This window comes from Ylistrum balloti, unplaced genomic scaffold (genome assembly GCF_031769215.1).
Source record: "Ylistrum balloti isolate Yb309-2 unplaced genomic scaffold, AGI_CSIRO_Ybal_v1 Utg370136, whole genome shotgun sequence".
In the NCBI taxonomy this organism is placed as follows: Eukaryota; Metazoa; Mollusca; class Bivalvia; order Pectinida; family Pectinidae; genus Ylistrum; species Ylistrum balloti.
The window spans coordinates 1,060,858-1,087,840 of NW_026782145.1; the positions used below are offsets into that span (position 1 = coordinate 1,060,858).

The 26,983-nt window shown below is 34.4% G+C and overlaps 3 protein-coding genes across 3 annotated transcripts in view; 1 reads left to right on the top strand and 2 right to left on the bottom strand.

The window, feature by feature from the left end:
* Positions 1-3,845, bottom strand: part of LOC132550609 (ubiquitin-like modifier-activating enzyme 6) — a 41,383-nt gene extending 37,538 nt beyond the window's left edge. The window contains exons 1-7 of the mRNA XM_060214701.1: positions 3,793-3,845; positions 3,452-3,546; positions 3,232-3,260; positions 2,934-3,028; positions 1,148-1,259; positions 880-960; positions 193-315 (exon numbers count right to left, since the gene is read on the bottom strand). Coding sequence (XP_060070684.1) covers positions 193-315; positions 880-960; positions 1,148-1,259; positions 2,934-3,028; positions 3,232-3,260; positions 3,452-3,546; positions 3,793-3,830 — 573 coding nt within the window. The 5' untranslated portion in view covers positions 3,831-3,845. The remainder of the gene's footprint in view (positions 1-192; positions 316-879; positions 961-1,147; positions 1,260-2,933; positions 3,029-3,231; positions 3,261-3,451; positions 3,547-3,792) is intronic.
* Positions 3,846-5,013: 1,168 nt separating this feature from the next.
* Positions 5,014-16,523, top strand: LOC132550614 (osteoclast-stimulating factor 1-like). Its single transcript, XM_060214705.1, has 8 exons — positions 5,014-5,099; positions 6,036-6,082; positions 8,084-8,198; positions 8,850-8,941; positions 9,519-9,638; positions 11,411-11,489; positions 12,589-12,678; positions 13,441-16,523. The coding sequence occupies exons 1-8, from the start codon at positions 5,051-5,053 to the stop codon at positions 13,491-13,493; spliced, it is 645 nt and encodes a 214-aa protein (XP_060070688.1). The 5' UTR covers positions 5,014-5,050; the 3' UTR covers positions 13,494-16,523.
* A 7,415-nt stretch (positions 16,524-23,938) lies between these two features.
* Positions 23,939-26,983, bottom strand: part of LOC132550621 (sorting nexin-27-like) — a 32,900-nt gene continuing 29,855 nt past the window's right edge. The window contains exons 12-15 of the mRNA XM_060214713.1: positions 26,372-26,431; positions 25,605-25,639; positions 25,231-25,269; positions 23,939-24,599 (exon numbers count right to left, since the gene is read on the bottom strand). Of these exons, the coding sequence (XP_060070696.1) occupies positions 25,619-25,639; positions 26,372-26,431 (81 nt within the window). The 3' untranslated portion in view covers positions 23,939-24,599; positions 25,231-25,269; positions 25,605-25,618. The remainder of the gene's footprint in view (positions 24,600-25,230; positions 25,270-25,604; positions 25,640-26,371; positions 26,432-26,983) is intronic.

The window sequence follows — 26,983 nt, forward strand, 5'->3', positions numbered from 1 at the left end:
TCATTTGAGCACCAGAAGAGGGATTACTTTCGCTTGAGGATGTTCTCTGATTTCATGATGCAGATATGGAGTAGACAAAGTTATGAACATATCTGCATATAATAAATATGTGGCTGGACCATACATGAACTGTTCATTATACCTGTGCATCATATACATTGTGACGTGATCTTTGTTATAGAAACATCATACCTTTGTTATATTTTCTATAAATGTATCTCTAAGTTCTTCTCCATTGACATCCATCACTTCAAATTCATCCCCAAAATCACAGAATACACTGCTCACCAGTCCATACACGTCTGCACTAATAAACTACAAACAAAAACGGACATACAAAGCAGCAATCCCCAGAATATGGGAGATTGACTTTCATTTGTGAGCAATATACCTTCACAAATTCAGCAATCTGAAGAATATCTCGAAAATCAATCACTGTAATTTAACACATAGATAATGATCATTGATCTTCATATGAACATTCATTGTTTATTTACTTAACCCTCATTTCATCCTTAATCTATGTGTTCATTTCATACAGCAATAGCATGTTTTGTAAATCTATTGTTAATATCATTGTCAAGGACATTTTATTCACAAAAACATTCAATTGTAAGGAGTCTGTGTTTGGTGCATCAAACTTTCATATCATTGAGGTGTTTGAATTCAATGACTGTATCATCTGTTAAACTGGATAATTACAGTCAACCTTGTGGGTCTCTGACTCAAACATAACAGGTAGGCATATTACAGGACAATGAAATAGCATTTGGTAGGTAGTCTGAATGAACAACAATATATACTCACTTACCAGGCAAAGGCTATTTTTTTCTTTAATTGGTTGAATAAATATTATTATTATCTGTAATTTGTACATACTTGGATTGGAGGTGACTGGGTTCTACAGAGCTGGTTAATTCTTAGTTGCAGTTGTAGAGGCACCTCCGTTAGTATAATACACTGGAAAATAGAAATAGTCCCAAAATGTTCATTATGGTCAATAACAATGTCATAAATCTTTCTGATCAAATTCTGAATTATCATAGACTCTACTGGTGACAGTGGTATATCAGGTACTCAGCTAGGTGTTTAACTGGCAAAAATTTAATGAAAAAAAAAATATCTGCCAGTTTGCTATCATACTTACTTGATATTGTGTAAGGTAAGATAGATCAGTGTTGTTGTCCATCCCGGTGACCAGACTATTAATACTGACGTAAGGATTTAACTCTGCTAACCTCCCTTCACTAGCAGCAGCTCTATAACAAGTTTGTGAATGTACAGTAAATATATAGTCTCATTTAAAAATCTGGGAAAAAATCTAGACTTAAACTTCTGAGAAATAAAGCATAACAAAAAAATATCAAAAATATTCTGGTTTTGACATTAAGCAATCAACAAATTTAACATCATATTCAGGTTAAATTCTATTAAAGCCAGCATATCAGTGAAACTGATGAATAATCTCTGGAAAAAACTTTATTGAACACAAAAGTAAAATAGAAGGCAATAATTCTGCAATCTAGGTGTTTTGGGCCTTACATTTGTTATACTACATATCCTCTTCATCTTGCCAATGTATACACCACATTTTTTTATCCAAGCTTCAATGAAAGGAAAGTTATGCTCCTGACAAGATTTCAACAAAGGGTATTAACTGTGTACTTAAAGAGTTGCAGGCCCAGAATTTCAAACACTGTGTCTCCTGACCAATGATCCCTGCTAAACTGTGGGCACAGTTATGCTTCTGACATGAAAGGACGGTAATAAAGTCATATAAACAGACAAAACAGCAAATATATGCTCCCCTAAAAGTTTTCCTCAAGAAAAATAACAACAGCAAATCAAAGCTGGTGACTAACTTTCATTCATCTAGCAATGGACACATTTCTTGTTGACCAATAAAGTGTAAAGACACAGAATCACATAGAATGCATACCTACTTGTTCTTTCCCTGTACCACTTTATCGCCTGTGAGGAAGAACTGGACTCCAACATCAGTTACCTACCTATTCCATCCCTGTACCATATCATCCTCTGTGAGGAAGAATTGGACTCCAACATCAGATACCTACCTATTCCATCCCTGTACCATATCATCCTCTGTGAGGAAGAATTGGACTCCAACATCAGATACCTACCTGTTCCTTCCCTGTACTACATCATCCTCTGTGAGGAAGAATTGGACTCCAACATTAGTTACCTACCTGTTCCTTCCCTGTACCATATCATCCTCTGTGAGGAAGAATTGGACTCCAACATCAGATACCTACCTGTTCCTTCCCTGTACTACATCATCCTCTGTGAGGAAGAATTGGACTCCAACATCAGATACCTACCTATTCTATCCCTGTACCATATCATCCTCTGTGAGGAAGAATTGGACTCCAACATCAGATACCTACCTGTTCCTTCCCTGTACTACATCATCTTCTGTGAGGAAGAATTGGACTCCAACATTAGTTACCTACCTGTTCCTTCCCTGTACTACATCATCCTCTGTGAGGAAGAATTGGACTCCAACATTAGTTACCTACCTGTTCCTTCCCTGTACTACATCATCCTCTGTGAGGAAGAATTGGACTCCAACATTAGTTACCTACCTGTTCCTTCCCTGTACTACATCATCCTCTGTGAGGAAGAATTGGACTCCAACATTAGTTACCTACCTGTTCCTTCCCTGTACTACATCATCCTCTGTGAGGAAGAATTGGACTCCAACATTAGTTACCTACCTGTTCCTTCCCTGTACTACATCATCTTCTGTGAGGAAGAATTGGACTCCAACATTAGTTACCTACCTGTTCCTTCCCTGTACTACATCATCCTCTGTGAGGAAGAATTGGACTCCAACATCAGATACCTACCTGTTCCTTCCCTGTACTACATCATCCTCTGTGAGGAAGAATTGGACTCCAACATCAGATACCTACCTGTTCCTTCCCTGTACTACATCATCCTCTGTGAGGAAGAATTGGACTCCCAGATCACTTAAAGTAGCTGTCTTATCATCTTGTATAGTTAAGGACTGAAGAAAAAAAATTAGGATATATTTTATGATACATGTGATTTTTTGTTGTTGGTTATGGTTAACATGAAATCATTACAATAAATGTAAATGTACTTATTTTCCCTTCAAGTGATATTAAAAAAGTTTTTGAACGGTAGTAAAATTGGTATCGTTAAATTCAAAATGCTTAAACATTTCTTTCCATAATCATGCATATTTACCTTTATTCCAGCTAAAACAATATTCTTTGCTGAAACATATAACAGACGAAATTTCATGTAAAATTTATCAGCATTGTCATCGTCAATTTTATTTACATGCTCATTCTAGATATACTCACAATTCAAGAAAAAATAACTTTCAATATTATTGTTGACAGTTAAGGCTTTCAATTATTAAGATTCTTTTGTGAATGTGTCTTTATATACTTGAAATACATACCAATTTCTATTCCTAGACCTCCCATACCATAGACTAGCACAGAAGCATTAGCCATTCTCTTCATAGCATTGTCCCCAAGTACATAACGTTGTCGACTGTAAAACAGAAAATTATCAATATTTTGTTCTCTTTTTTTTAATGCCATCAATGAAGCACTATATGAGAAAAACAAAAGCAGTATTATTTAGATCTAGACATGCTTGTTAAAACAAATCAGATGTAGGACAAATAACCTTTAAAGAAATTACTCATTTACTTTCAAAATCACTACAGCTGACTAAGAAAATTACATTTGTTTGTAACTTTGTGACAAAATATTTGTAACTGAATTTAAAACTCACCTGTACAAAGAGTCATCGATCTCAACTTCTGCAGCCATGATGACCTCTAGTCGATATGTCTGAAATTTTAAATATTTTGTATCATCTTAATTTACAGGTGCGTATCGCTTACGATCACCATTTTGTAACACATTTCCAGACTACATTACAATTAACATGCATAGATATGTAAGGGGAAAAAATCAATATTTCGTTTAACACTGTGTACAAGATTAACAATGCAAATGGTTTTTGTGGCTTATCTATAGCGTTAACTACCGTCTTACACTCAGTTGAAAGGGTATGCTTCTTTGATTCAGTTGGTTGAGCATTAGATTATCACGCCAGAGACCAGTGTTTGATACCTGTTTGAGCACTTGATTGGAATGCGTTTTTAACCTCTGAAGAGTTTAATGAATCATCAAGCCAGGAACAACTGTTGTTCGTTTTGCCAGTTGCAGGGGAAGTCTTCTAGAACAATTTTTTTATCAGTTTCCAAGCGACTAACCGAACGTTTTAGTACAACTACGGTCAGATGTATACCAATATCAAACCCTACAGACGGTCTCTTTTAATCAACAATGGGGATTCAATGACATGAAACATTGTGAATTATATTTTCATATACAGACTATTCAATTCCAATTATAACTGCCTCCGTATTCTGAGTAAACAGAACAACTTCACTTTCCGTCCTATTTATAACAAGGTTTGGACCGAGAATCGACATGATCGCGAGGTATACGAAATTGGCTCTGGTGTTGACATTTGCAAGTCAAGTCAAGATGTTCACGGGGCGTGGTTCTGCACATCTGAGTAAAATATTGAAATCTCGTGACCTAGGTTACATACACATTGAGTTAATTTTGTTAAATGTGCTTACTTTCTTCTTTCCTTCTTCGGATTTCACCACTTAGTGGAAATTGAAGGGACGATGTGGTAACCAATCAAAATCATCCTTACAAAATGGAGATAATAAAACTCTGTACTAAAGCGGGCTATCAATCCGGCAAGATAACAGACAAAATAATTATCCATATATTCACTATAACTAAATTCATACGTTACTAATGTTTAGCATGAGAAAGAAACAACGAACAAATATCCCTACTCCAACCCCACATAGAGAAGAAAAAAGAAAACCACAATCGTCCGTTTCTACTGCGCGTCGAACCTTTCCTTATTCACCACGCATGCCCTTGGGTCCGTATCCCAAACAACTTCCGTGTTTGATTGTGTTCCTGTCAAAGTTGACTCAGACGTCTGCTGCAACAGGATTATGTCGAAGCCACGCCCTGTTCGCCCCCCTCCACCCATTCCTAAACCGGGTAAGGAATTCCTATACTCGTGATATCGCATAATCAACAGCTGACACAGCAAAGGAGAGACACCACACACAGTAAAGTCACGTCAACTTGTGTTTCACTTCCGCAACTTCCTCCTAGCTAGCCTCATCTTTTTTTTATTTCTGTTGGTTGAAGTTGTTATTTTTAAGAAGCAAGTCATTTGAGATCTCATTGCATTCACATGACGCACTTCAAATTAATTGTTAAAAAGCGCATTTTTGTATTGATCCCAAAATCCTTACGCCTTTGAAATAGCGAAGTGAATTACCGCGGTTCTAGAGCACTGGCAATATGTGCACATTATTATGTAGATATGTAAGCACAGGGTTTTCCATAATTTTGTTAGTAGTAGGCTGTGTAGTGAAAGTAGGAGGCTGGTGAAGCCAGCCGACCCGAGCCGCAACACGGAGAGGTGGGGTTGCCTGCCGTGTACGCGTAGTCGTGTACAGAACATTATTACGGAACTGGATTGGTGTAGGCGGCCAAATGATCGAAGTAGCCGGTCAAATTGGCCGGGGACTGGCTCTTATGGAAAACCCTGTAAGCAAATTACGTATATAAGGCAAATGTTAACAATTGAGCACACACAGGGTCATTATTAGAGTATTAACAAATCCAAATGTGTTTCATTCTTTTACTCTCAACGTTATTGTTTTCTTTTGATCCAGTCTTCCTTTCAGCTGGTGAAGCATTTAACAGAAGACTTGCATTGTCTTGACAATGAAGATAGCAGATGGGAAAAAAATTATTGTGACAGCCATGAATGGCACTCATCAGTATATTGTAGTAATATGTAATAATAATCAACAAACTTCAAAATTACAAAAGAATACATTTCAGATCTTGTAGACAATCTGCCTATGCTGATACAGGGAATTGTAGTAATTGTTGTTACAATGTGTGTTATTTTGTTTGCAGGTAGTGTTAAAGTTGTGAGGGCCTTATACCGTTATACTGCACAGCAGGTAAATTTCTCATATCAGTTGAGGGCCTTTTACCGTTATGATGCACAGCAATAAATTTCTCATGTATACCAGTTGAAATGTCCATAGAAGCAACCATTTCAGCTCAAATATGCAGACTAGAACTTGAAAAATTAAATTCGATGTCAATTTGCTTGCTTAACATTATTTTTTTAATAAGAAAGTTTGCTTATCCAGATATTATATTAATTTCAACAATGCTTCCAGACTCCAGTTTGTGTAGATTCACAGTCCAACTGTTGTCTAGACCTCTTATCCCACAGTTGTCTGGGTACCCAATCCTACATATACCCCTAATCCTGTATTTGTCCAAGCATCCAGGCTTACAGTTGTCCAAAAACCCATCCCAGTTATTCAAGCTTTCAGTTGTCAAGACATTTAATCTGCTTGATAGTAGTACCATCTTTATTCAGCATGTAACGTGGATACATGGCGTAAGCATACTTGAACACTTGAGCGGTAAAAAGCTACAAAGAGATAAAAATCAATGTAGGAACTACATATACACAAACTTGCAAATCAATAATGATGTAGGATCTACAAACCACTCAAAAATATGTAGGAACTACACGCCTTTCGCAAATATATATAGGAACTACATAACACACTCAATACTACAAAAGTATAGTCAAACTCGAGAAGGTGTAACCTTCAAAATAACCTTCGAATTGAATTGAAATGATTAACTGACAGAGAATGCAATATGAATGCATCTAAAATTAACAATGAAATAACACGACGATATAATCGAACTTCACTAAACTACAAGTCACACAAATTGCACACACCGTGATTTTAACACGTAATTCATTGGGGGTAAACAATATGTTAAAATAGAGAAAATATCACATTCTCTCTTATGAGATCGTAATACAAGTTGTATCGATCTGAGGACACATTAATAAATCAATATATTTCAAAAACCAATCACAAGAATGTGCAAATAGCGCGTTGAAAACATTATACATTTATATCACTAACGCTACCTAAAACGAAGGTGGAAAATGGTTTCAAAATTCATTAATATAAGCAAATTTACAAACTTACAAAGAAACATTTGGTAAGCGACAATAATATGGCAATATTGGGAGACAAAATACTTACACTGTGAGCCAGGGTAAATGCTCAAACAATATTTAAAGCACATTTTTGTGGAGCACAAAATTAAAGCAGACGATTGTGATTTAGCGCGAGACAACAATACAAAAGAGTTCAATCAAGGGCGATAACTCCCGCAGCAAAGGCAGCACAACATTAATTCCTAAAGTTTTCCAGGCAGTCAGTCAAACAATTGCCCAGAAACCAGGTCACACAGTTGTCCAGACATGAAGTCTTACTGTTGTCCAGGCATACAGCCTCACAGTTTGTCAATACACCAAGTGCCATAGTTGTCCAGACATGAAGTCCAACATTTGCCCACTCACTTAATCTCACAGTTGTCTAGATACCCAGTTCCACAGTTGTTCAGACACAAAGTCCTAAAATGGTCCAGACACACAGTCATACAGTTGTGAATACACTTCATGCCACAGTTGTCCAGACACCCAGCTCAACACTTGTTCATTCACAAAGTATTGCAGTTGTCCAGACACTCAGTCCCATAGTTGTATATAAACTCCATCCCACAGCTGTTGAGGTGACCTGTCCCACAATTGTCCAGATATTCAGGACCACAGTCATCCAAACTTTTATTCCCACAGTTGTCCAGACACAAAGCTCCACAGTTGTCCACTCACTCAATCCCACAGTTGTCTTGACACTCGGCCCCATATTTGTCTAGACACTCCATCCCACAGTTGTTGAGATGATCAGTCCCACAATTATCCAGACACTCAGTACCACAGTTGTCCAAACATTTAGTCCCACAGTTGTTAATTACTCTGGTCGTAATGAGACACTCAATCCCACAGTTGTTAAGACAATCACTCCCAGACTTGGTTAGACAACAGGTTACACAGTTTAAAATTTTGTTTTTGGTATTAGGCTGATGAGCTGTCATTTGATGAAGGAGACACACTGTACATCATGGACCAATCCAATCCTGATTGGTGGAAAGGAAAGTGTGATAGTGTGGAAGGGCTAATACCATCAAATTATGGTACGTATCATTCAGATTTATAAGTCATTAGAGTACCATAAAGAGAGGAATCTCTGGTACATCAGAATGGGTACGAGATGAAACAGAGTACCTAGGAAGTAGACACTTTAAACTACAATATATACTGAACTCAGTCAACAGACCAAAGAACGTTAATGACTTTGTTGTACATGTATATGGTTTCTATGCAAGTACATACCCTGTAATTACAAAACATATCTATCGCTACTAGTGTTGTGAATAGGAAGAAAAACTTCAATCAGTAACAGATTGAACTTTCTTGAAGTGTTAGCAACTGTAGGCAGAAAAGCTACGTTTTGGTTGAACTATTTTAGACATAGTAATGTTTATGCATATCATTAGTATTAAATAGATTTGAGATCCTAATTTTAAAAAACTTAAACCATTTATATCTGAAACATTAAGCTGTTGATTTTTGCAGATTGTGTATTTAATTTCAATTTAGTTTCATAGAAATCCATGAGAGAGCATTGTCTCTTCATTGTTACAGAAGTTACATCATAGTTAGAAGATCAACAGGACATAGAAGAAAAAAATTGCCTAATTTTACCAATTAATCAATTTTTCAATTTCTTTGTTATTTAATTGCATGTTAAGTTTATTGTTGATTGTGTTTGATATCTTCTACAGTGGAAAGTAACACAGAGTCTATAGATCATCCATTACATGAGGCAGCCAAGAGGGGAAATATTGATTTCCTTAAGGAATGCATAGCTAACGAGGTCAGTCCATAATCTGTTCAGCCATCAGTAAGTTTGGCCGGCCAGCAAGTTCATCACATCATATTATCAACCAAGTTTAATTTCATGACATAGTCACTATATTCTTAGATTATGTCAACATTTTGGAATACTGAAACTTTAGATATATAGTGCACAGTACATGTAAATAGTTTGGAATGGTAATGAGTTGGAAAAATGGAACACTTCACACATGTGCTTTCAATTTTACTGCCTGTTATCTTGCATGCTCCAGTGACTTATAATTTCAATATATAGAATCAGCATGCTTATATAAAATAAAACACCTGCAAGTACAAGTAAGTAGTATTGTACTTACATATGTTAAATACAGCAATGACTTTTTTTTTATAACTCAAAGACAGTTTAAACATTGATACTTATTTAACTCTATGCAGGGTATACAAACACAATTTCTGTCACAATCTCCCAGAAATGATCCACGGGGATTCCTAGGAGTATAATTGACATACATGTGACAATGATATATAGCTCTTTATTAATGTGTGTTTCTTTCATTGCATGTAAATTTACATTTACTGTCCCTGTATAACTATAGGTATCAGTAAATGGTCTAGACAAGGCAGGATCCACACCTGTGCACTGGGCAGCTCATGGAGGTCACATGGACTGTCTACAGGAGCTCCTTCAAGTTAAAAAATGTGAAGTGAATGTACAGGTACATTGTTTTATGATAAATTATAAGTAACTCAATATGTTAGTTAATGTGTTACTTTGTATCTCTTCTTGTAAGTAAATGTGTTACTTTGTATCTCTTCTTGTAAGTAAATGTGTTACTTTGTATCTCTTCTTGTAAGTAAATGTGTTACTTTGTATCTCTTCTTGTAAGTAAATGTGTTACTTGATATCTTTCCCTGTTAGTAAATATGTTACTTGATATCTCTCCCTGTTAGTAAATGTGTTACTTGATATCTTTCCGTGTTAGTAAATGTGTTACTTGATATCTCTCCCTGTTAGTAAATGTGTTACTTGATATCTTTCCCTGTTAGTAAATGTGTTACTTGGTATCTCTTCTTGTAAGTAAATGTGTCATTTGATATCTTTCCCTGTTAGTAAATATGTTACTTGATATCTCTCCCTGTTAGTAAATGTGTTACTTGATATCTTTCCCTGTTAGTAAATGTGTTACTCGGTATCTCTTCTTGTAAGTAAATGTGTCATTTGATATCTTTCCCTGTTAGTAAATGTGTTACTTGATATCTCTTCCTATTAGTAAATATGTTACTTGATATCTCTCCCTGTTAGTAAATGTGTTACTTGATATCTCTTCCTATTAGTAAATATGTTACTTGATATCTCTCCCTGTTAGTAAATGTGTTACTTGATATCTCTCCCTGTTAGTAAATGTGAAACTTGATATCTCTTCCTGTTAGTAAATGTTTTACGTGATATCTCTCCCTGTTATTAAATGTGTTACTTGCTATCTCTCCCTGTTAGTAAATGTGTTACTTGATATCTCTTCCTGTTAGTAAATGTTAAACTTGATATCTCTCCCTGTTAGTAAATATGTTACTTGATATCTCTTCCTGTTAGTAAATGTTAAACTTGATATCTCTCCCTGTTAGTAAATGTGTTACTTGTTACTTGATATCTCTCCCTGTTAGTAAATATGTTACTTGATATCTCTTCCTGTTAGTAAATGTTAAACTTGATATCTCTCCCTGTTAGTAAATGTGTTACTTGTTACTTGATATCTCTCCCTGTTAGTAAATATGTTACTTGATATCTCTCCCTATTAGTAAATGTGTTACTTGATATATCTCCCTGTTAGTAAATATGTTACTTGATATCTCTTCCTGTTAGTAAATGTGTTACTTGGTATCTATTCTTGCAAGTAAATGTGTCATTTGATATCTCTCCCTGTTAGTAAATGTGTTACTTGATATCTCTTCCTGTTAGTAAATGTGTTACTTGATATCTCTCCCTGTTAGTAAATGTGTTACTTGATATCTCTTCCTGTTAGTAAATGTGTTACTTGATATCTCTCCCTGTAAGGAAAGGTGTTCTGTGTGTGCCTGTTATGAGTTGATGCTTGAGGTGTTTACAAGTTTTGATATATTAAGATACCAGTCTGTTGGCTGTTTAAGATGATGATTATTTATTCTGCAATAAACCAAAGTCTGGTAGTAAGCTCATTGATGTCTATTACTGTTCAGTAAAATTTTTCACAGATGCTATTTCATTGATGTACAGAAACCTCACCCCCTGCTATGATTCAATGGTTATGTGTTAGTACTCTGGGCATATTATAGGATATAGACAATAATTTTATACATCTTTATAAAATATAAATCCTGTACATGAGTTATCTTTCATGTTTGTTCTTGTTGGGTACTATTTCAGTGAGAAAGAAGGTGAATTTATTTTCATGTCAAGTGAAGTGTATTTTCTTTACTTCCATTAAAGCTGTGTACATGTCTTTGTCCTCAGAACAAACTTGGCGACACAGCTTTACATTCAGCAGCCTGGAAAGGTCACTCGGAGGCAATCAAAATGTTGTTAGAGAAAGGTAAGTCTCAAGGTTAGAAAGTCACAGTCTTAGTCAAACTGATGTTAGAGGAAATTAAGTCTTAAGGTCAAAAGGTCACAAAGACTCAGTCAAACTGATATTAGAGGAAATTAAGTCTTCAGATCAAAAAGTCACACAAACAGAGTCAAACTGATGTTAGAGAAAAGTAAGTCTCAGGGTCATAAAATCACAGACACAGTCAAACTGTTGTTAGAGAAAAGTAAGTCTCTGGGCCAAAACATCACAGACACAGTCAAACTGTTGTTAGAGAAAAGTAAGTCTCCGGGCCAAAACATCACAGACACAGTCAAACTGTTGTTAGAGAAAAGTAAGTCTCAAGGTCAAAACATCACAGACACAGTCAAACTGTTGTTAGAGAAAAGTAAGTCTCAAGGTCAAAACATCACAGACACAGTCAAACTGTTGTTAGAGAAAAGTAAGTCTCAAGGTCAAAACATCACGGACACAGTCAAACTGTTGTTAGAGAAAAGTAAGTCTCAAGGTCAAAAATCACAGACACAGTCAAACTGTTGTTAGAGAAAAGTAAGTCTCAAGGTCAAAACATCACAGACACAGTCAAACTGTTGTTAGAGAAAAGTAAGTCTCAAGGTCAAAACATCACAGACACAGTCAAACTGTTGTTAGAGAAAAGTAAGTCTCAAGGTCAAAAATCACAGACACAGTCAAACTGTTGTTAGAGAAAAGTAAGTCTCAAGGTCAAAACATCACAGACACAGTCAAACTGTTGTTAGAGAAAAGTAAGTCTCAAGGTCAAAAAGATCACATAGGCAATCAAACTGTTTTGTTAGAGGTACTCGAAAGGTCAAAAAGGTCACACAGACGCAGTTAAACTCACAAATTCAAAGGGAAATTTGATTTGCATGGTCTGGCTTACGATATATTTCAATGTGATGTAGCGTTATTTAAGTCTCTTAGAAAATGAAGAATAAAAATTCATAAAAAGTTCAGATGAAGTTTCATGACATCATTACAAAAAAACATGATTGACTGATGTGCATGTCTAAATCTTCTGTGTCCTAACATTGAATTGTGGGATATTGTGACTGAGTGTGGTGTTAATTTTTCTATTATATTTCAGGTGCTCAAGCTAATATAAGAAACAATGATAACAAATTACCCTATGACCTGTCTAAAGATGCTGCATGTTCAGCAGCACTGAAACAAGCAAGTAAGTATTCCAAAACTTTTCATGGTTAATCATGTTACCCAAGCATTACAACTCAACAAGCTTCGGTCAAAAATTTTCGTGGCTGTATGTGTTACACAAGCATTGCATCAAGTTTTGGTCGACAGTTTCATGGATGTTTGTGTTACCCAACGTTTCAACAAGTTTTGGTCAAAAGTTTTCGTGGCTGTATGTGTTACACAAGCATTGCATCAAGTTTTGGTCAAAAGTTTTCGTGGCTGTATGTGTTACACAAGCATTGCATCAACTTTTGGTCAAAAGTTTTTGTGGCTGTATGTGTTACACAAGCATTGCATCAACTTTTGGTCAAAAGTTTTTGTGGCTGTATGTGTTACACAAGCATTGCATCAACTTTGCATCAAGTTTTGGTCGACAGTTTCATGGATGTTTGTGTTACCCAACGTTTCAACAAGTTTTGGTCAAAAGTTTTCGTGGCTGTATGTGTTACACAAGTATTGCATCAAGTTTTGGTCAAAAGTTTTCGTGGCTGTATGTGTTACACAAGCATTGCATCAAGTTTTGGTCAAAAGTTCTCATGGATAGTCATGCATTGCAGCAAGTTGCAGTCAAAGCTATTCCTGTTCATTATAAAAATCATTGCAAAATAATGGCACAAGTACCAGTTAGAATTTAAGTCTTTTTAAAAAGTTTTCATTCATATTCACATCAGCTATAAAAAAAGTACCACAGAAATTATAATCTGGACCATTTGAAATTTCACCAGTCTGTATCCTTTTTTTCCAGTGATGCCGCGTACGTTATCAACAGATTACGGAGATGAAGGGGATTCAGATTGATTCTGCTAAATAAATCACATTGACTTCAACAAGAAATCTGAACTGATGGAGGTGTCTCCACCAACAGGGGCCTAGGTTACAGATTTTAAACAAATGTCCACTATTATGGTCTTTCTTTCAGAAGGTACCAAAATAAAGTAGATTTTTATAACCAATCTCCAACAGTGGTTTGTCCAGCACTGCCAGAGTGAGGAAGTCTCACACACCACTGGATATGTTGTGACTAATCACTACTCTACTATAGGTCTTTTATTTGACACAATAGGAGACAACCATTCATACTATACTATTTTTATGTTTGATATTTAATGCTGTGATAAAATTATTATAGAGTACTTGTGAATATAGCGGCCAGTTGTACTCAAATCTTGGACTGTACCAAATGTTATGTTAATAATATACATTTAAAAAACATCTTCTCAATAACCAAGAGTCCTAGAGTCAGCATATTTGGCCAGAGAATGCTGGGATTAAACTTTATTATGTTCAAATAAATGACTTTGACTTAGCTTTTTATGTCAAAACCTTTCAAAAACTTATGAATAACAAATGGTGGTCATGAAGGGATGAAATGGCTGTCTAATTTGTTTGCATAAATGACTCTGAAAGACATCCGAAGTCATTGGGATCAGCAATGTTTAAACTATGACTGACCAGGAGAGTTGTGGTCAGCTGGTTTGACCAGCAGTAAAGTGGTAAAATGAAATGTTGTAATTACATGAAATCTTTAAGTTAAGCTTCTGAAAATAATAAGGTTTAATGACACATTTTCTTTACTGATGAGTATAGCTTTCCATACTTTTTAAGTTCACAGTGGATGAATAATAAGTGTCTAAGTACAAGCCCTTTTGGCCTCTTGATACTGTAAAATCATTCATTTTTGTGGGCATATATCTTTGATGAATTCATGGCCACTGTAGATCCGTGAATTCTTTTGTCAAGGAAATGATAAAACAGATTAAAGTTTGATATGGATCATAGTATTAGTAGATAGTGTGAGTACAGTTAATCCATGAAAACAAGTACCATTGAAAAGGTAATTGTTTTGAAAACCACAAAATTTGAGCTCCAAGGAAAAACATCTTTCCTAGTACAGTTTAGATTGTGTTGAGGATTTTATTACCAACACAGACTTTTAGTGTTTAAGGAGTTTACAAAGATTTATTTTTTGACTAATTCATTTTCTCGTAGTTGGAGGTGTACATATCTCATACCTTGTGGCAATGTCAGATCTGTTATTGACAAAATGTTTCACTGCTATTTTTGTTAAAAATTTATACATTTGTAATCAATAAAGAGTATTTCACAAAAGTCCAATTGATCTCTCAGAAAAATTTTTAAGCCAACATAAGGTGGTGGGTTTCCAAATTGCCTTTTATTTTTAGTGAGTTTATCTGTCTGTGAACAACTAGATACAGTTATTTCTTTGTCTCAGGAAGATTGTTTTCAAATTAGGAACACGTAGACATATTAGGACAGGTTTACTGCTTCAGGTTATGGGCAGTAGGAGCAACATGGCTAGTAAAAAAGGTCATGAGGTCAAATTTAGGGATTTACATAAGGTGACAACCACTGCACTTAAGTCAATTAAGCAATTGTGGTGTATTGTCAGGCAGCAGATGTCAAGGTCAAATGAATCATTTTCTCAGGTATAGAAGTACCATTTTTTATAGTATGGACTGATTGTAGTAGATTAGATGTGTTGTCAACCATGATGACAATGGTTCTGACTATGTTTATAGGTGTTTGCCTTTCCTTGTTGAAAAGATTTCTAACTGCTATGATACCATGGTTACCAGTACATATCAAACAGTGCCTTCAGTGTGTTTTCAATGAGTACTTTAAATCACTTATGTTTTTCGTAGGATTTATTTTTTTATGTTAATATGCGGGGAGAATCAATGGTGAATGTAAATCCCTTGCAATTTATTGATAGGAAAATAACTCAGAATGCATCCATCTTGATTTAAGTTATGATGTTGAGCCTTAAAGATTCTTTGTCTTAAATAGCTCATCACTCGCAAATGTAAAGTCATTTATGGATCATTGTTTGCAAAATAATGTATTTGGGAATATGTCTGAAGAGGCAAGTTCTCTAAATAAAGTATACGTTAAATCTAAGTGATTTTCAGTAATCAATTCACATGTATTTAAACCAGGTACACAAAGACTTAAGTTCTTACTTCGAGGAAAGTATATAAATATATATTTACAAGAAAAGTAGTAATAAGGATGTTAAATTTTAGAACTTGTTTTGATATTATTGGATGTTAGTTGTTATATATTTATAACATTGAGTGTGACATGTTTTAAATGTCTTGTTAGGAATTTTTGGAGAGAAATTTAGCAGCAAAATTATTGAAGTTGTGTTTCTTCGTAGTGAAACTAGTGCATCTTTATTGGAATTCATTATTTTGACAAACATCATAATATAAAACATGAGATTGCTTAATAGTGTGAAGAAGAACCCAGTTTGATGTGTTATTACAGAGACCAGAACATATTAAAGACCTTTGAATGGATTTTTTTTTTTCCGTTTGAACTGATTTTTTTAACATAGGTGTTTGGGACAGGGAAGGGGTTTGGGGTACTGAGAAAAAGTTTTGTGTGATGGTGTTAATCTCTCAAAATGTCAAATAGATCACCATATACAATGTATATGCACTTCAGAAAAAAACAGTCACCTGAAGTATGATAGCATTATAAAAAGACAGAAGACATTTTATGCCATGCAGTGACAACAGTAAATGTGACAGGTTCATAGCAGGTTAGATGTCATTACAGGTAAATCATGATAACACAAATTTGTGGCATTATGTAGTCACATGTTAACTAGAACATTATATACATCAATACAGCTTAAATTTAGTTTACAATTGAGGATATCACTATATAGTTAATATAAATAAAATATGATATAATCAAGTCATGTACAAACATATTTTTATTGATCAACTGTATTAGTTATAATACACATGAAATTCTTGATAAATTAATATATTTCTGCTTAATGAATATGATGAATAAATTTTTTTTTAAACGATTGGTCTTTTTTATAATGTGTGGTTAGTCTTCATCAAAGACTATAAGATTTGACTATATACATACTGACGTGTATTCTACTATACTGTGTCTTCCCATGGACATCATGTGTTATGGTGTTGAAGTAATTGTACACTTTGTAACTAGAATAATTCTGTAGAGGAGACATTTTTGTCATGTAGCCAGAAGCACAATTGTTTAGTTCACCAGAGATGTAAAATCAGTGGCAAAGCAAATGATTTTTAGGAGTGTATGCTTTCAAGAGAGGGTCCAGGGGTGAAGCCCCAGTGGGGCGCAATGGAATTTGAGTGTATGCTTAAGCATACAAGCATACGTTATTGCTATGCCACTGAAAACATACTTTGTTAAGATTTCGTAAAGTTTGCTCAAATGTAGCTGAAGATAACCAACAAATCAAACTACATTATGTAGTTAAAATTCTTCAGTCAAAAGAGTTAAATTGAGCAAGGTATGATGTCGTTTAAACTTAACTAAAACATTGATGATTCATTTGATCCAAGAGTGATGATATGACATTGTCCTAATACCCGTTCATTAGTCTAAAACTATTCAGATCTCAACCAAATAATTAAATGAATAAGAGACATTTAAATTTCAATCAAGGTGTGTGGAGTTATCTCCCTTCAACAGGCATTAAAGCACCAACATTCACTAAAAGAGTGAAGATAAAAATTTACATCGATATAGTTTAAATCAACTAATCTAAAAAAACAGTTCACAATATGACATTATGTATTGGTGATGATGTAAAAGCTGTTTATATTCACTTTTTATTGACATGCCTCTATTTTTGTTTTTACTATAAACACCTAAACACCCTATTCAGACGGCACAGTGAGCCCTCGAATGACTGTACACTTGCATTCTACCTGTGATATAACTTCACAAAAGCATGCAGCATGTGCATCATTGCACTTTACCTGTACACACACCTACTACCCCGGTACAATTGAGTATGTAAATTGGTCTCGTTTTCTTTTTAGACTGCCTTCTGAACTCTGTATAATATGAGTTTGTATTATAAGTGGGAACCACATTTATTTTTCATTTGTTTCAATAACTCTGTAAAGTGTTTCTTGATAGATACCATTCAGCAAAAATATTGATTCCTTCAGCTTTGTAAAATCCAGTCTTTGCAACCGATTTACATGGACCTTGAAATCAGATTGGTAGAAGAGAATATTGCGATATCCACATATCCACTTAATTAAAAAAAAAGTACTGATATTTTGCAAATACAAACATTGACTAAAATGCAGCTGCTAAAGCATGTTCCCCTCTTTACTCTCTAAATCTTTTATAAACACCAGGGAGTTAGACAGCTAAGAAACAATAATGCATAACTTCTTAATACAGGTTAACTTTTAATTATGATAATGATAAATAGCAAACTTTGAATACTTCATCATCTTTTATTTATAAATTTCTGATAAATTTGTTCTATCGTAAGCTTTCTTTACATGACACCCTTGGTACGAAGTAATAATTATACACAATTGAAATAAAAGTTGGTGGCATAATCTGACTTAGATATCGTTAACATGGCAGAACAATATCAGGGGAGACAACCATGAGGTAACTACAATGATGTCTAGCTCATACCATAGACATCTAGCTATGGAACACCTCTGCTAACATGGCAGAACAATATCAAGGTGTTCTGGGGAGACAACCATGAGGTAACTACAATGATGTCTAGCTCATACCATGGGGGAGACAACCACACAGACATCTAGATCAAATCAGGACAGAATACCGCATGTTGTTGAGTTTACATCAAGAGAGATAACCACACTGACATTAAGCTTATGGGGAGGGGATGATAACCAAAATGATGTCCAACTCATATCAGATGAGATAATCACATAGCTATTTAGCTCATGCCAGGGGAGATAACCACAATGATGTCTGACTCATATAAGGTGAAACCACCACACTGATATTAAGCTTAAATTGGGGGAGATAACCACATTGATGTTAACCTCATATCAGGAATGACAACCAAACTGATGTCAAGATCATAACATGGGAGACGACTTAACTGATGCCTACCTTATGTTGGGAGAGGCAACCACAGCCTAATGGTTATATCAGAACATAAGGACTCGAGTTCAATTGAATCTTATCAGTTTTCCCCTTATACAAAATCATCAGGTGATTAAATAGCAATTACAAAGAATTAGGTCTAGTCTGCGCTATTATCTCCGAGAATGACCAAGCTTAACGTGAGTGAAGGATGCACACTACAGATGGTACAGACAAAAAACAACCACAGTGAATATCATTGGTTATACAGTAAGAGCCTTCTAAAAGGAGCCTGTTCAACACACGTAAACATTTGCCAACAAATTTCTTACAACTATAAACATAATGGAATATATTAAATAACGAAACTGGCAAACAACAAAGAAATACAATTATAAAATAACAATCTGATAGTGTTTTCATGGCAAACATATATATTGCCAATAAACTATCTTTATTAACAAGCCAAGAGATTGGCAAAAAATGTATTGTACTGAACATATAAATGATAAATATCACTAACAATACTAAAATAATTGTTCTTCACTTATACTAAAGGACATGCACATATAACAAATTCTGTCTTGTTCTGAAGGAAACTATTGCCTGTGTTGAGATTGAGGAGGAGCAGTTATTACCTGGGATTTACTGCTTAACTTGAGGACAATAAAATCATTCATCACTGTGTAATATAGACAATCCTACCATAGAGACATCTCCAAATTCCTTTAGGTTACCATGGAGACATTTTCAAATACACCTACGTAACTTCTCTGATATCTCTAAAATACAATTAATTTACCATGGGTATATCTCAAAATTCATCTAGATTACCACGGTGACAAGTCCAAATTCACCCAGGTAACTATGGCGACATCTCTAAATCCACTCAGGTGACCACATAGATATCTGCAGATTCATCTAGGGTACCATGGTGATGCCTCCAAATTCACCTAATTTACATTTGCAAACATACTGCTGATAATATCATTCTGGACACTTAAATTTTAAAAAAAAAAAAAAAACACTTGAACTAGAACGTATTTGATCTTGACACTATGGGCCAGGTGTGTCATACATTTAATTGACATTGATAACATTGGCTAGTTGGACTGTTTATCTAGGCATTATGGGTCAGGTGAGCTACATTTTCCAAGCATATTTCATGAAAATAAGATTTTATCTATTAAGTTTAAACAAACTAGAAATTATGGAATGGTTATGTACAAACTTATCTGCAACGCCCTATAATGTTGAGAGGATTCTAACATTCAGGATATTCTCGCAACAAAAGTGAATACACACAAAAATCAACAAATCAAAACCAATTTAAAATATAAATATAAGTGAATGAGTATATATTCTACATTAAAATAATTAACAATATAAATGATATGGTCAACAATGATCAGCAGGGGTGTCCGTTAATCAAATTAGTTTAGTTCTATTTATAATAGAGAGCCCCAGGTATGTGGGAGGAAGTTGGGAGGTCAGAGGTGGTTTGGAGCAAGAAAGTGGAAAGAATTGAGAAGGGCCCAGAACTTAAGTATTTACCATGTACAACCAGTACTGTCAATGTTGATAATATGTTTGACTAACAAAAAAAAAAAAGATTTAACACAGAAAAAAGACAAACAAAATCCCTATTCATTTGTTCAAGTTTCTCTTTTCTTTTTTCTTCCTTGTTCTTGTGATCAGTTTAAAATGAAGAAGAAAAAGTGAGTTCTGGCTCCCACCACCTCCTTCCAGTCACCATTCTCCGTACTTACAATCCTGGGCTCCAGAGACATGGTAATCTCAACAACAGTGTATTTTCTATTAAATAACAACTTACCATTTCATATATAAAATACATCAGTACTTCAATATTCATTTGTATTGCATTGCCCCTATATATAGATTAGAAACCCTGTATCATCACCTTTAACCCTAATAAACAGGATTTTACCACCACCTAATCACATTTGTCAGTCAATAAGCTCATGCTCGGTAATAAACCCTCCCATCACTTTAACTCTTCATAATGATAAAAAAACAGTCCTGTAATAAGTCCATCCCTGACTTTAAGGAATATCAAGTTTATTGCAGGATAAATACAGTATTTTCACACATATCAGGCTTACTGATCATGAAATATACTGTCACTTTAAACAGAGGTTTTCTGGTGTCAGTTATTGCCATAAGATTTATATCTAATTTCAATACATAATAGGGACTGTATTTATCATCATTAGGATCAGCAGATTTCCAGTCCAATTTACTGACCTCATATTTCTAGATTGGTAAAACTATAAGAGTTTTAACACTCAAGATGTTTTTGTGTCAAACAGAGTGAAATGTTTAGTGTGAAACCATAAAAAGGCCTGATGAATCTGATCACGAGACTGTTACATTGTAAAGAATTTATCTATTACAGATATATACAATATGAGTTCGGAGCATATAATAATTACTTTGTTGTAAATAATGACCAATAGCTGATCTGGCTATATAAATACAAGTCATATTGACCCATTATCAACTGCAGTCTTACTCAATGAAGTCATTCATCCAAACAGTCAATCCATGTAACTATATAATAATGTAGATTTAAAACTCACATCTCAATTAAACTATAAAATGTTACAAGGTCAACTGTTTATTTTTTTGCACATAATAACTCCTATATAATACCTTGAAGTCAGCCCAATGAATTAAATTTCCTGGTTATGTGGACAAACACTCTAGTCAATTATCATTAAGGAGTTATCTATATACAGTGTGTAGTATGTATACAGTTGGGTCAGGTGTGTCTCAGTGAATTTGTCCAAATTTTCTGATCCTTCATCAGCACGTTTACACAATAATAATGAGGAGAATACATTAGTAATTCTGTTCCTAACTGACATTCTACAAATACTGTGGAATTTAGCGAGTTTTTTATAAACAGGCAAGTTTAGTTACACAGGATAACAGGATACACAGGATCACGGTTAAACAATACAGAGATGTCTGCAGGAAAATTGAGAGTAGGCAACACTTGTTAAAATTTGATAGAAACTTATATTAAAACTTTCTTGATATTTCTGTTTTAAATAAAATTAGATGGATATTCTTTTTAATTTCTTTTATGATCTTATATATTTTCTCTTCGTGATCTTGTTAGAATTTAATTTGTTTACTGTTAGTCTCATTAACAAAGAAACTGAATCTGCCAACACATACTGACTGTCAGTATAGATGATATGTTACACAAAGTACAATCCTATCTCTAATTTCTGTACCGTAAATGTGTATATAAATATATATAGAAAACCTGTGATATTGTCAGATGGTTTAAAAAACCAATTATATTGCCTGACAGGAAACTCAACCTGGTGTTTTAAAACTGGGGCAAGATTCATATTTCCTACTAGTGGAAATCAACATTTCATTGACAGAACAAAGCTGATATCTAATTTAAAAGTATAATGCTTTCCTGTAAACATTACAATTTATTGTTAGATTGGACTATAACATATTGAACATTATAATCATGGAATCATCTCAATATGGTATTCATGTAACATTAGTAGAACTTAACACTCCTTATTTATCAATCATATTTTAAACCGAAATCGAAAATGAAAGGAGGAAGTTTTCCAAATTCTGAACAAATATGTCACTGACCCTATCACTATGGACACCTATGAAAGGTCAAGTATTTTCCAGACCTAAAACTATGATATCTCACACCATTGTGATGTCACAATATTCACAGACCCACCCATATCAATGCCTTTAAACCAACTCCTCTGAAGTGATGTAGATTTTCTGAGTAAACTAAACATACCTGAAGTCCTAAATAAATCCCCATTATGATACCATATTTCAGTCTTTAACATTTTACCAATTTCTTTAAGATTCTGAAGTTATTCTTATCATTTTGACCTCAATTTCAATTAATGAAATAAAGATAATTCGCTATATCAGGCAATGATTGATTTGATATCAATGAAGATATGAGAAAATTAATCAATTTGAAGTAAGAACTGAACGCTGACTAGAGACATGAGACATCATCAAACTAGACCATACAGGGACATCTAATATAAGATGGAATCATGACACTGTAAAAAACAGTTTAAAAAATCATTCACCTACATCATTAATACATTCTTTACTTTCACATTCATCTTTATACAAAAAGGTAATATTTCATCTTCAATTCCAACAAATGGAAATTGCAATCTGTTTATAATTTTGAAAAACAAGAGGCTTAGCGGCCTTAACCGTCATATGAGGTAAGCAATATTGAATATATATAGGTTTTAGGGTAAGTAGCTTTCAATTGTAATGGTAAAGGATTGGAACATTGATGATAGTAACACTGAAGTGATATGTTTTAAGCCCTTTGGCGTCAGCCAGTGTCAATATATGCATACCATCAAAACTCATTTTATACTAATAATTCTTACCAAGTTATTTCCTATGGAAAACAAACAACACTATGCTCAAAAATTTTCCTATAAAAACTATAGTAAGGATCATGCAAAATTCCACTGAAATTGGTTCCGAGCTTTTTGAGAAGAATTCCAAACAGAGTTTATGGACACATTATGTTGGACAAAAGGCTATAGCAAAAGGGTGCCATGATACTCTTTGTCAGGTGACCTTAAAAAAGATGAAAATCTGCATTTGACCATCATCAAACAACATTTGTGATGTGAACTGTTTGCTTAAGGTTTTTTTTAAGTGTATGTCCAGTGTCATACAAATCAAAGTCCTTCCTACCAAAGTATTCCACATTAAAAAGAGATATCTTGATGAAATATATTACAGACTGTTGTTCTGTATCAAAGTATTTGAAAACGAAATCTATCACCTAGCATCCTACACATAAACAATTTGACACTTTACCAAATCTGCACAGCATCAAAATTATCCAACTTTGTGATGTGTTCTGTGGTAAATAGGTGTGTTTTGCTGTCATGGGAATCAATCTATGTCAAGAAAAACTTTTATTTAAGGTGAATATATCAAGCTGGAAATAAGTACTACAAGGAGAAAGTCTTCTTTTAAATGATCACTCCTGAATTGGTACCCTAAACCTAGGTAACAAAATATACTATTGAAAAGAAACGTGACACATCCACATATACATGTCCAACATTTCATTAAAGAGAATATAAAGTCTAACTCCTGTTGTAAAGTATATTACATTACATATGAGTAAAATTTGTATACAATAATGCTGTAACACTTCATACATTAGTTAGCCATTCTGACCTTTACAGAGGTCACCTTGAGATCACCAGTCTGACCTCTTGTTAAGAAGGTCATTCATAGCACTTTGCATTTCAGGTATGAATGTCCCTGCATAGCACTCTCATACTCACTCCTCTTTATGATATCGCACAAACTCTTAAGCACCAGTATAACAAATCTGCACTCCACAATAATGTCTTATGATTGGTGCTCATATTGTAGTACAGGTTCGCATCAAATGGAAGAATCTATTTTGATTTACCTTACTTCACGTTATTTAGAAACTGACCAAAAGTTCATTACACTTAAGGAAGTTCATTGGCAAGTTCTACAAGGTGGCCCCCTAACTCAGGGAATCGGTCAGTCTATCCATCATACTGCTCAGCCAATGTCCATTGTACAAGGTGGTCCCCTAACTCAGGGAATTGGTCTGTCTATCCATCATACTGCACAGCCAATGTCCATTGTACAAGGTGGTCCCCTAACTCAGGGAATTGGTCTGTCTATCCATCATACTGCTCAGCCAATGCCCATTGTACAAGGTGATCCCAATACTCTGGGAATCAGTCAGTTTATCCATTAAACTGCTCAGTCAACTTTACCAGGTGGCCCCATAATGCAGGACATCAGTCAGTCTGTCCACCATACTGTTCCACCACTGTCAGCAATACAAGGTGGCCCCCTAACTCAGGACATCAGTTAGTCGATCCACCATACTGGCTAGTCACTCTGGTCACACATACATCTGACGAACACATCTGGTCCACCCACAATAAACACACCTTAACCTTTCTGTAAATAAAAAAGCAATGTTTTAGTCATTTCTGCAACAAAATATAATAGATCAACAGTTCTATTATACCTTACTAAACTACACAATTAAAACTTTAGTTCATCGTTTCATGTAACACACATGCATGTTGAATACTTTATTGAAAAATTCATTTTATGTACATATTGGATTTTAGTTAAAATTCAGTTCATGAAACACATATATACTGCATTTTCTTTAAAATCAGGTTCATGTAATTTATTGCATTTTATTAAAAATTTACTTCCTCTAATTTACTGGATTTTAGTTAAAACCAAGTTCATGTTATATATCAGATTTTAATCAAAATTAACTTCCTATATTGACTTTTTCATCAAAATTAGGTTAATGAAATTTACTGGATTTTATTAAAATCAAGTTATGTAATATATCAGATTTCAGTTAAAATTAAGTCAAAATTCAGTTTCTGTAATTAATTGGATTTTATAGTCATAGTTCGTAGAATATCCTGTTACATTTTGTTGAATAGATCTGTCATTGGGAATTTGTCGCTATACAAATCCGTTAAGTGTTATTTATGTAAATATGATTTGGAAATCATTTTTTATAAAAATTGTTATAATTGCAACAAATGTGAGAAATGTAACCAACCTTTCTTCACTTTCATAAACAGTTGATATTTCAGAATCACTGAAACAGAAAAATATAAACAATGGTAAAACATACAAAGATATGATCATTTATGTGTAGGAATCAGTCATTGGGGGGAAAATCTTTCTATTGTGTCAATGTGTCAGTAATTATAAAAACTATTTTACAACAATAATAAAATAAGCTGTCAGCTGATATAAAGCTGAGGTAAAACTCATGTGGCTGGGCAGTTAATCATATACCTTTTCACATCAAATTGAGAAATCAAACACTGGTCACAGGTGAAGGTAAATGCATTGCAGCTGCATCACACAACAACCTGCTAATCACTCTTAAGAGAGTCTGACGTAGACTTACATGTTTATAGTACTTACCAGATAAAAAAAAGCTACATAGTAGACATCGTCTCCTACAACACAAATAAAACCAGATGACACAAGATAACCTTCATCTCAAAATACAACTATTGAATTACCCAAGACGAAAATAGACATCAAGGAGATAACCCTGAGATCACTCTCTTGAACAACATGCTCACTGTCAAGCTAGACAAATAGAGGAGTGTCAGGGTTGGTATCCCAGGTGTTGGTGTAAGACAAGTGGAGGGACTTCATTCAGATATATTACAGCAATTCCCAAACAAGTACCATATGTAATGTAAGAAAGGCACCAGGTGTTGGTGTAAGACAAGTGGAGGGACTTCATTTAGATATATTACAGCAATTCTCAAACAACAACCATATGTAATGTAAGAAAGGCACCAGGTGTTGGTGTAAGACAAGTGGAGGGACTTCATTTAGATATATTACAGCAATTCTCAAACAACAACCATATGTAATGTAAGAAAGGCACCAGGTGTTGGTGTATGACAAGTGGAGGTCCTTCACTTAGATATATTACAGTAATTCCCAAACAACTACCATATGTAATGTAAGAAAGGCACCAGGTGTTGGTGTAAGACAAGTGGAGGGCCTTCATTTAGATATATTACAGTAATTCCCAAACAACTACCATTTAAGTAATACTCTACACAATGACCTGGTAATTATCGATTTAATATCATCGAATAAAAACATCAAAACTATTTATATTTGTATTTAGCAATGAATTTTCAAGAAAATCCTTAATAAAGTAAACTTACCTCTCTCTCCCATTCCCTCTCCTCATATATCTTATCAAAACAATCCTTCATATAAATATACTGAAAAGAGATAGAAAAATCAATGTCACACAATGATAAAATACTACATAATAAATTCAACAATTACAATTAACAATTTATTATGGCTTGTTTGCTCTTAACTGCCTCCCCCCCAACCAGCCCAACCTTAGATATACACCCCAGACTGTCTGATTACTGGCAAGACCTTAACGACACTCTGCCACAAAAGTCAAGGAAGGTTGTTACAGAAAACAGAAAACCCATACTAACAAATTCATTCAACAATCTGATTTTGTTCTTTGTAATAACAGTGACCTTGACCTTAGAACTTGGGATATAAGAAGCAATACCCCAAGCAAGCAGTTTTGGTAAGGAAGTGTTGTATGAAGTTTGGTTTAAGATTAGGCAAAACAAACTTAAGTCATCACACAGAAAATTATTTTCAGTTTAACTTATAGTTACAGTAACCTTTGACCTTTGGACCTAAATGGCAATCTATCATCAAAGCCAAAGCAAACTTGATTATCGCAGGGAAACTGATTTATCTTTTTCACAGAAAGAGTGACCTTAATCTTTAATCTTCAATACTAT